General features: G+C 48.5%; 1 protein-coding gene across 2 annotated transcripts in view; it reads right to left on the bottom strand.

The window, feature by feature from the left end:
* HLF (HLF transcription factor, PAR bZIP family member) overlaps nucleotides 1-7477 on the bottom strand; it is a 53805-nt gene extending 46328 nt beyond the window's left edge. For both annotated transcript variants that reach the window (XM_054585434.1, XM_054585435.1), the window contains exons 1-2: nucleotides 6974-7477; nucleotides 4579-4911 (exon numbers count right to left, since the gene is read on the bottom strand). In XM_054585434.1, the coding sequence (XP_054441409.1) occupies nucleotides 4579-4911; nucleotides 6974-7088 (448 nt within the window). In that variant the 5' untranslated portion in view covers nucleotides 7089-7477. The remainder of the gene's footprint in view (nucleotides 1-4578; nucleotides 4912-6973) is intronic.
* Nucleotides 7478-12099: the final 4622 nt, after the last annotated feature.

The raw sequence follows: 12099 nt of genomic DNA, 5'->3' as shown, positions 1-12099 counted from the left end.
TGGGAGTCCAGGATGGGAACCCAAGGCCCTGGGACGGGAGCCTATGCTCCAAACAAGCAAGTTGTCCTGCTTCCCACACCTGTCTGAAAACTCCTCTTGCCAGGAGGCTGGGAACCACTGTCCTGGGAGTGTCACAGCACGACGCAGCCGGGACACTGGGCAAGCCTGTCCTGTTCAGGACTTGGTGGAGAAGATAAACTCTTAGAAGAGACAGAAAAGAGTCTGCCTGTCTCCATTGCAAAGTGGCCTCCCCCCACCCCTGCGTGATCTCCTCGACCCCGAGGCTCCTCCGAGACGCCCGAGGCGTGAAGCACAGCAGCTGTCGGTCTGGCACTCCCGACCCGCAGCCACGTCAGTGTGCTGGGCGGGAACACATGCGAACTGTCTGCACGGACGGGGCGGGGGAAACTGAGGCTGCATCTCGTGGGCTTGGGAAAAGCCAGAGGGTGCAGGGGCCTCAGCTGGACCTGCTGTCGCCCCAGAGCCAGCAGCACAGAACCCGCCTCTGCCACCACTCGGACGTCACAGCTGGTGTTGTCCTTCCACGCCAAGACCTCTCCACAAGGAAGGTCAGCAGGAACAATACCAATTCGAGTTCGCAAAGGTGCAAAGTGTTCTGCCCACCCTCCCCCCTCTTCTTTGCCGCCCACTGATGCTCCCCTCTTCCCACACACCCCTATATGGAAGGGTTTTCACTTCACTCTGGAACCAGCCTTCATCCTCATGCAGCCTCTGCGCTCAGACCTGGAAAGAGAGCCTTCTCAATTCTCAGCTGAATATGGGTCTAACAGTGCAGGACACCCCCCAGCTATTCAAAGAAAAACCACCAGAGGAAACGATTTCAACTCTGGCTTTACAAGCATGTGATTTAAAAATAACCCTGCCTTTGTCTGCTGGAGATGACTTTCCCTAAAGGGACTGCTGTCCTTAAAGCAACTGCTCAATTCTCAGGGCAAACAGATTCTTCTTTTTCCAGTACCCGGTGCTTCCAAGCACCACCTTGGATAGCACCTGAAACACAAACACTGAGGCGGCCAGGATGACTCCAACCGTATCCGCCAGCCTGGGTCACCCAGGCTGCTGCCCCCAGGTGACTAAGAAGCTCCTGCAGGCGGCTAGCGCATCCAGCAACCACCGCTCTTCTTCTCTTGTGAAGATGTCGGCCCAGAGTGCTTAGCCGTCTCCCCAGAGCCACGGGAGGTTTCAATGGACCCCTGGGTTCTTTCTTCAAGGGAAAGTGTATTTCTACAGATACATGATTCATTCTTGGGTGGGAGGAATAAGGGTGGCTGGATAAAATAGGAAGTGGGGTTGGGGGCAGTCATGGCAGGTAGTCTGAGAATTCGCAAGAGCGCTCACCCTGCGGTCCCCAGACGTGTTTGGGGCAGATGTGGGGCAGACCTAGAGAGGTGCAGCGTGTCACCTTTCAGCCCCATTCCCTTCCCACCAGACAGGGAGCCCCAGCGACACGGTGCTACTGAGCATAACTCGAAAGACGCAAATAGCAGAAAAACAAGTGTTTAATAAAGTTACTCTGAAACTGTCTCCCGATTAACCTGATGTCATAGTTCTACAAATTAAAAGTGTATAACTATGCTCTTATTAACGTTTTATTTCTTCTTGAAACCTGTTTCCTGACATTTGGAAAGTTGGTGCCTCCGCTGTGTGCGGCAGAGGCCTGAACTAAGCCCTAACTGTGCTGTCCAAACTGAAAGTCCACATCAGCAGTTCTTAAGCGTGGGGGGGCGGTGCACGGGGCGGGGGGGGGGGATTCTGCCTCCAGGGGACATCTCGGCAGCGACTGGATTCATTTTCACTAGGCACAGCCACTGTGTGTGCATGTGGGGCAGGGGGAGGGGGATGTTAAACTTCCTGCAAAGCACAGGACAGTCCCCACAGCAAAGACTCACCTGAAACATCAACACTGCCAAGGTTGAGAAACTCTGCTCTAGACTGAATGTATGCAATTCCCAGAACGCTCAAGGCTATGCCTGTGTGCTTCCCTTCTGAGGACTTGTTTTCCTCAAGATGAACTTGGTCTTTCTATTTTAGTCTGGTCCACCGGTGTGATTACATAGAACCATCAAGAACTTTCTCCTTCTTCAGGTTTGCTTGTGAGATGCCAACCACCAGGCCCACACCCCCTATTATAAGCTGTATCACGGCCAACGCTATAAACAGTAGGGGGTTACTTTACCTGCAGCTGGTATTTGAAAAAGAGCTGTAACTTTTTCCCTTCTTTGTTAGGAGTATCATTGAGTTTTCAATTGAAGAAGATTATTTTGCAGTGTATTTCCCTGATCAAAAGAGGCATTTAAATGAAGAGTTTCTTTATAGATCCCAGTGTCCCCTGGGACCCTAGGGCCCTTCCCTCCTCCACACGTGAACAAATGACCCCCCACTGAACTGAAGAGTCCTTGGCTATGGATTGCAGATCTGGCTGGGGCATCTGAGCTCCTGAGAGTCACTGATGGATACCGGTCCTGACGAGCTCTGACGACAAGTGACTTACGGAAGCCTCGAGTCCCCAAACCCTGATCCTTGACTCTCACTAGGAGCCAAGGTGTGGGAGCCTGATACTTGCATGCCCTTTGGGAAAAAATGCGGTGTTTCTAACATGCTTTATCTTGTATTTGACAGAAGATTGAGGAATATTTGTCAACTGAATGAAAGTTTTAGGGTTCAAACACCCCAATCCAATAACTATTGGCCCTGATTTCCCAGTATTTCTCTCCAGAAGAAGTGATATACAGTGCCTAATTGCTTTCAGAAGGTATTTTAGAAGACAGAGATTCAAATAAATGATAAAAGTTGACACAGAAATAACGACGATCGTTAACTGCTCTCACTAATAAAACATTTGTTAGTCGTCATTTGACCTTTTATACACATTCTCTCTAATTTTCACAACAACTCAATCAAATAGAAATCATACCATTCTACACACAGGGAAACTGACGTTCCAAGAGGCTGTCCCTTTGTAGGGCCACACGGCTACAAAGGAGTACATCTTATTCTGCAGAGCTGAGTGACTAAGACATAACTGAGCCTTCTCACTGGGGCCCTGCCCCCTTCTCCCTGGCTCTTCCCCACTTTGAATGGTTATTTTGCTGGTTGTGAGTTCCTGGGAAGAAACTAAAGACAGCGGCACTGTGCATGCTTAGTAACAGGGACTCGGGTTCACTTAAAGGAGTACTTCCCCGAGCTTCTACAGCCTCCAGGGGTGGTCAGAGGTTAAGACTTAATTCCCTTCCAGCCAATAGCCTTGAGTTACAATTCAAAGCAGGTTTTGGAGAAGGTGCCAGCACAGAGAGCTGTGAATGGGAGAACTCTAACTCCAATGCTAATATTTCGAGGGAGGTGTGTGCTCTTCCTCCTTCGCATCATTTCCTTCACTTAAATCTTGTTCTGTGTGTCGCAGAAACTCTACATGAACCGGGTTCAGGGGTGATCTCTAGCACAAGTCTCCCATTGTCCTGCTTTCTGTCTTCCCCTGCAGCTAAGGCCTTCAGCTCTATGGCCTTCCTGGCGATTTATCTGGCTGAATCTTTGTTCCTGGTTACCTGTGCACATAAAATGGTCTTTCTTCCTGTCCTTTTTGTACGACAGGGCGCTAAAGGCATGAAGCCACAGATGCCCCAATGTGTGCTTATAGCTGAGCAGTCAGCAGTGGGTTTTGAAGTACCGGTCATTTCGGGTGATGTTTTTGTAATATTTCAACATTATTTACAGCCGACCTTGTGGCCTTGCCAGCTTTCATAAAAGTAGATTAAGTGTGATAGACAGATGGAAATGAAAAAAAAGAAATGTAAGAACAATTTGGTTTATAGGAATGCTAAGGAGAGAAATATGGGCCTGGTGTTGAAAAAGGCTAATTAATATGAGAGCCACTTTTAAATTCAGTTCCTCAGTTGCTGAAAACACAAGATGGAAAGATAAAAAAAGCTATCTGCCCCACACCCCTAACTCACATTATTTTTCCCTCTAGGCCAAGACAAGGATGAATATGGGTAAACCACAGCCTTACAGGGAGTCTGCCCAAATCGTTCAGATACAGGGACTATAAGGGATGGGGAAGAGAGACAGGAGACAAGAAGGGTACCTGAATTGTCCAAACCAGAAACTGTAAGTTGGTATTTCTTAAACCGCAGTCCTTGGGTCAGCTGCCTCAGAATCCCCCAGGGGGCGGGTTAAAATGCATATTCCTGGGCCCTGACCCCAGACCTGAAAAGTCAGAATTCCTAGGGTAGGTGTCCATAGAATCTGCATTTAGCTGACTCCTCCAGGTGATACAGATGCTCACGGAAGTGGGACAACCACTGCTGTGGGTGACATACGGGGGGTGGGGGGGGGAGTAGGTTTACAGTGTGAGTTTGCAAACCGGTTCATTCTTACATTATTATTTATTATGGTATCATGATCCATCCGAACCACTGTAAATCTCTATTTGCCCCATCCTGTACCAGCTCCTCTTTCAGAGCGAGCCCGGTCCCCCTGATGAAGATGTTTGTGCCCCCCATCCTGCCCCTCCCTTTAGCCCTCCTCCCCGTCTGGCGGGAGAACCTTCTGAGAGTTTACCTGGTCTGATGGGGCTCTGCATGCAGTTCGGGGATGGGATGCCAGGGTGAATGGGTGCGGAGGCCCGACTGCTGAGGTCCATGACGGAGGGGGCAGCTGAGGAAGCCGGCTGCAGCCCGGGGGGGTGGGGGCTGTGGTCATGCTGAGGGCTGGGGGGGATGCCATTTTCCGATAAGAACTCCTCCAGGTCCATGTATTCCAACTGGAAAGTATCTCCATCATAGGGAAGGGTTTTGTCCCATAAGGTGGGTCCCAAGAATGCCGACTGGGGGACCGTTGGGCTATTACTCTCATCATCCAGCTTCTTTCCTTTGTCTTTATCTTTGTTAAATGCTGCAGGAAAAGGGGAAAGTTGGACTGTAACAAAGAAAAACTGTCGTGCCCCCCCCCCCACCTCCCCTGCGGTCTGCTACAAAACTACCAGTCACAAACACCAGGGCTGTCTGGCTGCTGGCTTTTGTGGATCTAGAGTTAAAGGTTCAGGCAGGGCATGGATCTCTGCCTGTTTTTCAGAATCTTCCTATTTACTTTGGAAAGAAAGCACTAGTCCTTGGGACAGGGCTACAGGCTGCTCTAGGATATAAACAAGAGAGCACAGACTTCAGGATGTTATTTGAGGAGAGAAGGAATTGTCTCCTCAAAATCTACAGTGGGGTTATTACACCTGTAATTACATAAAACTGCTGTGATTTTTAAGACAACAGGCAACAACAAGGCAAATCCATCGCAGTAACAATACGAAGTCATTCAGACTTGGGAAGCCAGGGCGTTGGCTTTCCACAGATTACCTCCAAAAATGTCACAATCAACTTGTAAATAGCGATCACCCACATTTATAATGAAGGAATGGAGACTCTGAGCCTTGGAGGAACTTGATCAATACCCCGCACTGGCATGGAGGGAAACAGAGAACTCCTCCTGAGCTCACACATGTTTGATTCTAAAGCCATGGGGCAATACTGTGTTTTATAAAAGGAAGGACGTTTTTTAAATAAAGTGTGTTCTTCCTCCTCTTCTTCCAAACACTTAAGTATAATCCGATTCACAAAAACTATACATGTATGCAACCTATCAAAAGCACAGCTAAGGGAAAAGGTGGTTACTCTACATACCTATGAGGCAGGTACGCAGCTATTTTTACCTGGAAGTATTGCCTCACCCCATGAGGGCTTTAACCAGCGCGCTGAAATTTGCCAAGTCTAGTTAGTACTCAGGCGCTGGTGAAATCTGGGATTAAGAAATTTGGTTTATGAGTTCCTTCCTCAGAGAAACACAGCCTCCACACGTCATCCATTCTAATACGCTACAGTCTCATCTTCTGAGAATCTGACTTAAAACAACCACGGATGCAAGATTACCAGCAGCACCTTCCACCCAAGCGCTATTCCTTAAAGGGCAGTGACAGGGAAAGCTACGCCCTGCGGACCGCGAACCAAACCCCTTCACTTCTGCAATGCAACAGGTTGCCTCCTGCTAGGAAAGATGCGAGCACTCCCAAGATATTTGCAGCCAAATGATCTTTCAAGACTCCTCAGAGTCGCACCAGCCGCATTTGCTGTGATACACAAAGCAAGAAACCGCAATAGCCCAAATGCCAAATCCGCAGCGGCACCAGCTCGGCCCAGCGCCTCCTTGCACGACCCCTCCGGTCCCTCTCCAGCCAAGGTTGCAGGGGAAGGTTTGGGACTTACCAAGAAAGGGCTCAAGCCAGAGGCGGCTCCTGTGCGGTTACACGTGAGCCTGCTCCTCTCTCCCCTCCCACCAAGAAAGTGCACGGGGGAAAGTGTCAGCGCTGGAGGCGTGCGCGGCTTCCCGCCGAGAGACAACCCCCCGCCCCCCACCGCCAGTTCTCACCCTCCTTCCGAATTACTCTTCACTGGAGAACACGCGTCTCCGCTCACATCTCCTGAGTTTAAAATCCCAACTAACACCACAAACAATAATACGATTCCAAAACGCGGCCGGAGCAGTCAGGCACCCCTACCCGAGCCCCCGCCTGCACAGGGGCCAGCCCTCGGCTCTCTCCTCCCGAGCCCCAGCAGCTGTGCCCTCGCGAAGGCGGTTTCGCTCTGCGGGAGGATAAGCGTCGCCTTAGGAAACACTGACCTGTCCAGTTACCTCTCCCACCTGCGCCGCAGGATGGGGACCCGGCGTGGGCCGGATCCCCGTGGCTATTTTAAACGTTACTCAGGAAGAGGGTCCCCATCTCTCGAGGAGGGGTGGGGTGACGGGTGAGCTCTCTCTAGTTCATTAAAGCAGGGCCAGGTTGTCGGGACTGGGACGAAGGCAGGCGGATGCTCCAGCAAGCTGGGGTGGGGGGAGGTGCCATGCCACGGAGGGGCCCCAGGAGCGTCGCCCCTTCCCAGAGCGGGGCAGCCAGGAGGGCAGCGCTCACCGTCTTCATGATGAAGGGGGAGCTTCAGCGGGTTCTCCAGCAAGGACCTGAGCACGCCGTAGGGAGGCGGGATGAAGGTGGGATTCAGGGGGAGCGGTCGGGACATTTTCTCCATCGCGATGAAAACTTGTTTTTCTTTTAAAAAAACCACCCACCAAAATGTTGCTGAGCTTTTTCGTCCGTCCTTTGCCCAAAGTACTCGCTTGGAGACAAGAGAAGAAAAAAAATTACTTATGTCTTTATAAATACATCTGCATGAAAAAACAAAAACAAAAACAAAAAAACAACTTTCAGGTCTCCCGTGCAGACGGTCTCCGGAGAGCGCGTCCAGTGCCCGCCGGCTCCTCGGCGACGTGCGGGTGGCTTTCACCTGCCTTGAACCCCTTCGTCTTGCCAAATGTTCAAAATTGCAAAAAAGACAGACAAAATATGCAGACGGCCGCTAAAGAACGGAAGACACCGCGACACCGCGGCCCCGTCCCGCCAGCACCCGAGGCCACGCGCAGTCCCACCCCACCCCCCTCCCCGCGACGGCTGCCGCTGCTCCCCCGCGTTCCGCGGCCCCGCAGCGCCGGTCTCAGCGCATCCGGCTACCCATGTGCCGAGGCCCTGACAAGAGTGACGTCAGGGCCCGCACCGCGCGCCCATAGGCGTACAGGGGGCGGGGCCAAGCGCGGCCCCCGCCCCCGCCCCGCCCTCCGCGGCGGCGTGTTTAGCATCGTCGCGCGCGCAGATTTTCCGGGACCATGCGGAGCTGGCAGGTTGCAAAGGGACAGGTGCCCGATCCCCGAGGCCAACGTCTTGGGCTAAGAATTTGACTTTTTTTCAGGGTGGTTAGAAGACTAGGTAACTTATTTAAGTCGTTTTCAACCTGAGAATAACCTGGAGAGTTTAAAAAATCCAGACGCCCAGGCCGCATCCCAGATCAATTAAGTCAGATCTCTGCGCTGACATCCAGGCATCGATAGTTTTTAAAGCTCCTCGGTGGTTCCCGTGAGCAGTCGAATTTGAGAACAAGTTTAGAGCAACTGAGGGTAAATATTCTTCTAAAATATTTCTCCCGGCCCCAGCGAGCTTAGTGCCCCCTCTCCTGACCCGCTCCCTCAACCACTGAAAATAGCTACTTACCGGAAGTTCTAGAAAGATGCAAAAAGTGGAGTGGAGAAGGGGACGCAGACGGAGCGCGGAGAGCTGTTTCTCACGCTGTCAGGGGGGTAGCAAGGGGGATGCACAGTTGCCTGCAATTAGATGAGATCGGGAAAGAGACACACACACTGAATGGGGTTGTAGGAATATTTACTCTAGGAGGGTACTGATGACCATTCGTGGGTCGTTACAAAGTCTGCACGGTAATTAAAATAATTTTATAAAGTATTCCTAAAGGGGGTCTCAGCCTTCATTGCCATAGCAGCAGCGTCTCCGGCTGTCACTTCGATGCACTGCAGCGCTGGTAGCCCAGGAGTGTACCCTTGCCCCCAGGGTGAGTGGGACCCCCGCCCCCTGATCTGGGGTGGGCTCAGGGCGATGGCATCCAGGCCTGGAGAGCTCGGGGCAAGCAGACTCTCCTCCCGCCACTGCCCACACCTCCTCGCTAAGATTCTGGCAGCATGATCTGGAGAGGGTCTGCAAGAAGGAATGGGCACGAATTAAAGAAAAAGTTCTTTCACCGAGACATAAAGACCTTCCCCAATATAAGGACCTCTATAAAGGCTACATTCCTGCAATGGGACATGGTGGAGTGACTTCTGGCAGGTGCTTTTTCCTCTCTGAGCTTCAGTTGCCTCATAAAAGGGCATATAATCAAATGACCTCTGCATTTTCCCCCTACTTGAAAAGTATGACTAAAAGTTAAGGTAACAGTTCTAAGTGAAGTGGTGTTATAATATTTCAGATTTCAGCCAAGTTTAGAAAACAGACTTTAAGCTAATGCCATGCACATTTATTGAGCATCTATATGCCAGAGACTATGCTGAGACTTGGGAGAAAAGGATAAAGACTATTCTAACCCACAAGAACTTACAGTTTAGGGTCTGGCATATTTGCAAACATTATAATATAGTCTTAGAAAAGCAAAAATGGAGAGATAGAGGTGGCATGGGCACTTTTATTTGGGGAGGGAGTCCAGAGAAAGTGTCTGAGCTGGGCATGGAGTTAATGGTCTTTCATGAACTTTCCAAATCTCTCAATTCTATTATATTGTTCTTCACATGCAAAAAGGAACTGCCCCTCCATCCCTTTGGAGAGGCAAAGGCTATTTGTCCCTGCTTCATTCCCCCACCTACCTGTCATTTCCCCTGCCCCCCCCCCCCCCCCCAAAAAGCCTTGCGGCCTAGAACTACAGCCATTTCAGTTCTGATCATTCTGCAACCTGGACTGGGATCTTGAGATGCCTGGCCGCCTCTTACTTCTCTGTTTTCACACGGCCTCCTGACGTGGTTTCTTCACGTGGTCTCTCCAGCAGAGTAGCCAGACTTCCTACAGGGCAGCTCAGGGCGGCGACGAGCCAGCAACCCAAGGGGCGTCCCCCAGGGCACAGTGCTCATCCACACTTTGCTCACTAACGATCGGCTGGTCAAAGCAGACACGTGGCCAAGGCTTGAATTCATGTGGGAGGGGACTACACAAAGTGTTCAAGTTGCTTGCCCATTTTAAGATTGGGTGGTTTGTCTTTTTACTATTAAATTTTAGGAGTTTTTAAATGTATTTTGGGTGCAAGTTCTTTGAAGCACATGAAGATACATGTGCTGTGACTATTTTCTTCCAGCCTGTGGCTTGCCTATTAATTTTCTTAACATTGTCTTTCCTTGAGCACAAGTTTTTAATCACTGATTTGTTTTGCATGGGTTTTACATTCTGTGAACTAAGAAACCTTTGACTATCCCAAGTCTTAGAGATATTTTCCTCTAAAACTTTTATCATTGAAAGTTTTATTTATTAAACGTTTAAGCTTTTCCATTTAGGTCTCTGACTCATTTCAAATTAATTTTTGTGTACAGTGTTGAGGTACAGGTCGAGGTGCTGCTGCTGTTTTCTTTTCCTCATGGGATTATTCTATCTGATTATTCTAGCAACGACTGTGGAAAAGATTTTCATTTCCCACCTTGAATTGTTTTGGTGCATTTATTGAAAATTATTTGACTGTATATTTGTGTGTGACCCAAACCTTTGAACCCAAGGGAAAATGTGTGCTTTATCTCCAAGTACAGAATAATGCTATTTCTAAGTTTCCTGGGTTCTAATTCATATCAAGCAACTGAACAAAGTTCATTAAAGTTCCTAGCTAACATGAATGGCTCACATTCAATGGTTCATACATTGTGTTACAAGACCTTCTACAAAGCTGGCCACATAACTTAAAGAGCCTAGATGCAGAGACAATGGCCAGTTTGCTTTTGATATGTATAAGCAAATCATCAAGTCTGCTGGATACTTTTGGATGCAACTCTCAGTATTTTGATGCTCCTGTCCTAATCTGTATGTGCTTGGGAAAAAAAGAAGAAAAAAGGCCAAAACAAAATCTCCTTGTTGGAAAAATCCAAACAAATAAATATTATCAGAAAAAGATTTGACCAGTCAGGGGAAAGCCCTTCAATCATCTCTTCAAGGAGGAAGGGAAGGATAGCAAAGGTGCCTGCGGTGTGGGGCTGTTCTAAACATAGGAATGACCACAGGAGAAAGGTTCCTCAGAGTCCATTTTTTTCTTTTCTTAAAATATATTTCATTGATGATGCTATTGCAGCTGTCCCAATTATTCCCCCTTTGCCTCCCTCTGCCCCAATCTATCAATCCCCCTCCCTAGTTCATGTCCATGGGTCATGCATAGAAGTCCCTTGGCTTCTCCGTTTCCTTTACTATTCTTAACCTCCCTGTCTATTTTGTGCCTACCAATTACGCTTCTTAATCCCTGCACTTCCACCCTATTCTCCCCCTTCCCCCTCCCAGCTGATACCCTTCCAAAAGGTCTCCATTTCTGTGATTCTGTTCCTGTTCTGGTTGTTTGCTTAGTTTGTTTTTTAGATTCAGTTGTTGATAGTTGTGAATTTGCTGCTGTTTTAATGTCCATAGTTTTGATCTTCTTCTTTTTCGTAAATGTCTCTTTAACATTTCATGTAATAATGGCTTGGTGCTGATGAACTCCTTTAGCTTTATCTTATCTCAGAAGCACTTTATCTGCCCTTCCATTCTAAATGATACCTTTGCTGGACAGAGTAATCTAGGTTGTAGGTCCTCGCTTTTCATCACCTTGAATTCTTCGTGCCAGTCCCTTCTAGCCTGTGAGCTTCTTTTGAGAAATCAGCTGACAGTCTTAGCGGAACTCCTTTGTAGGTAACTGTCTCCTTTTCTCTTGCTGCTTTTAAGATTCTCTCTTTATCTTCAAGCTTTGGCATTTTAATTAACATGTGTCTTGGTGTGGGCCTCTTTGGATCCAACTTGTTTGGGGCTCTCTGTGCTCCCTGGACTTCTATGTCTGTCTATTTCCTTTACCAAATTAAGAAAGTTTTCTTTCATTATTTTTTCAGTAAGTTTTAAATTTCTTGCTCTTTCTCTTCTTCTGGCATTCCTGTGTTTCAGATGTTTATATGTTTGGAGATGTCCCTCCCAGAGGCTCCTTATACTATCCTCATTTTTTTTTTTTAGTATTTTTTTCTTCTTGCTATTCTGATTGAATGCTTTTTTTTCTTCCTTATGTTCCAAATCATTGATTTCATACTTGTCTTCATCCTCCTCACTGTTGGTTCCATATAGATTTTTAAAAATTTCACTTAATGTAAACTTCATTTCTGCCTGGGTCCTTTTTGTGCTGTTGCCATACTCAATGAGCTCTTTGAGCATCCTGATAACCAGTGTTTTGAACTCTGCATCTGATAGGTTGGCTGTCTCTGTTTTGTTTCGTTCTTTTTCTTGAGTTTTGTTCTGTTCTTTCATTTGGGCCATAGTTCTCTGTCGCTTCATTTGGCAGCCTCCCTGTGTTTGTTTCTGTGTATTAGGTAGAGCTGTTTTGACCCCCTGTCTCAGTAGGGTGGCCTGTTGTAGAAAACACACCTGTACATTGGGTGGGGCGGAGCCTCAGTTGACCAGCAGGGTAGGGCAACCCGCTTCCCTGCTTTGTGGCTCTGTGAGGAGAG

The sequence above is a fragment of the Pteronotus mesoamericanus genome, unplaced genomic scaffold (assembly GCF_021234165.1).
Source record: "Pteronotus mesoamericanus isolate MK-2021 breed Mesoamerican mustached bat unplaced genomic scaffold, CSHL_Meso_final contig_84, whole genome shotgun sequence".
NCBI classification, from domain to species: Eukaryota; Metazoa; Chordata; class Mammalia; order Chiroptera; family Mormoopidae; genus Pteronotus; species Pteronotus mesoamericanus.
Note: the sequence above shows the minus strand (reverse complement) of the source record. Positions and strands in the feature narration are given on the sequence as shown.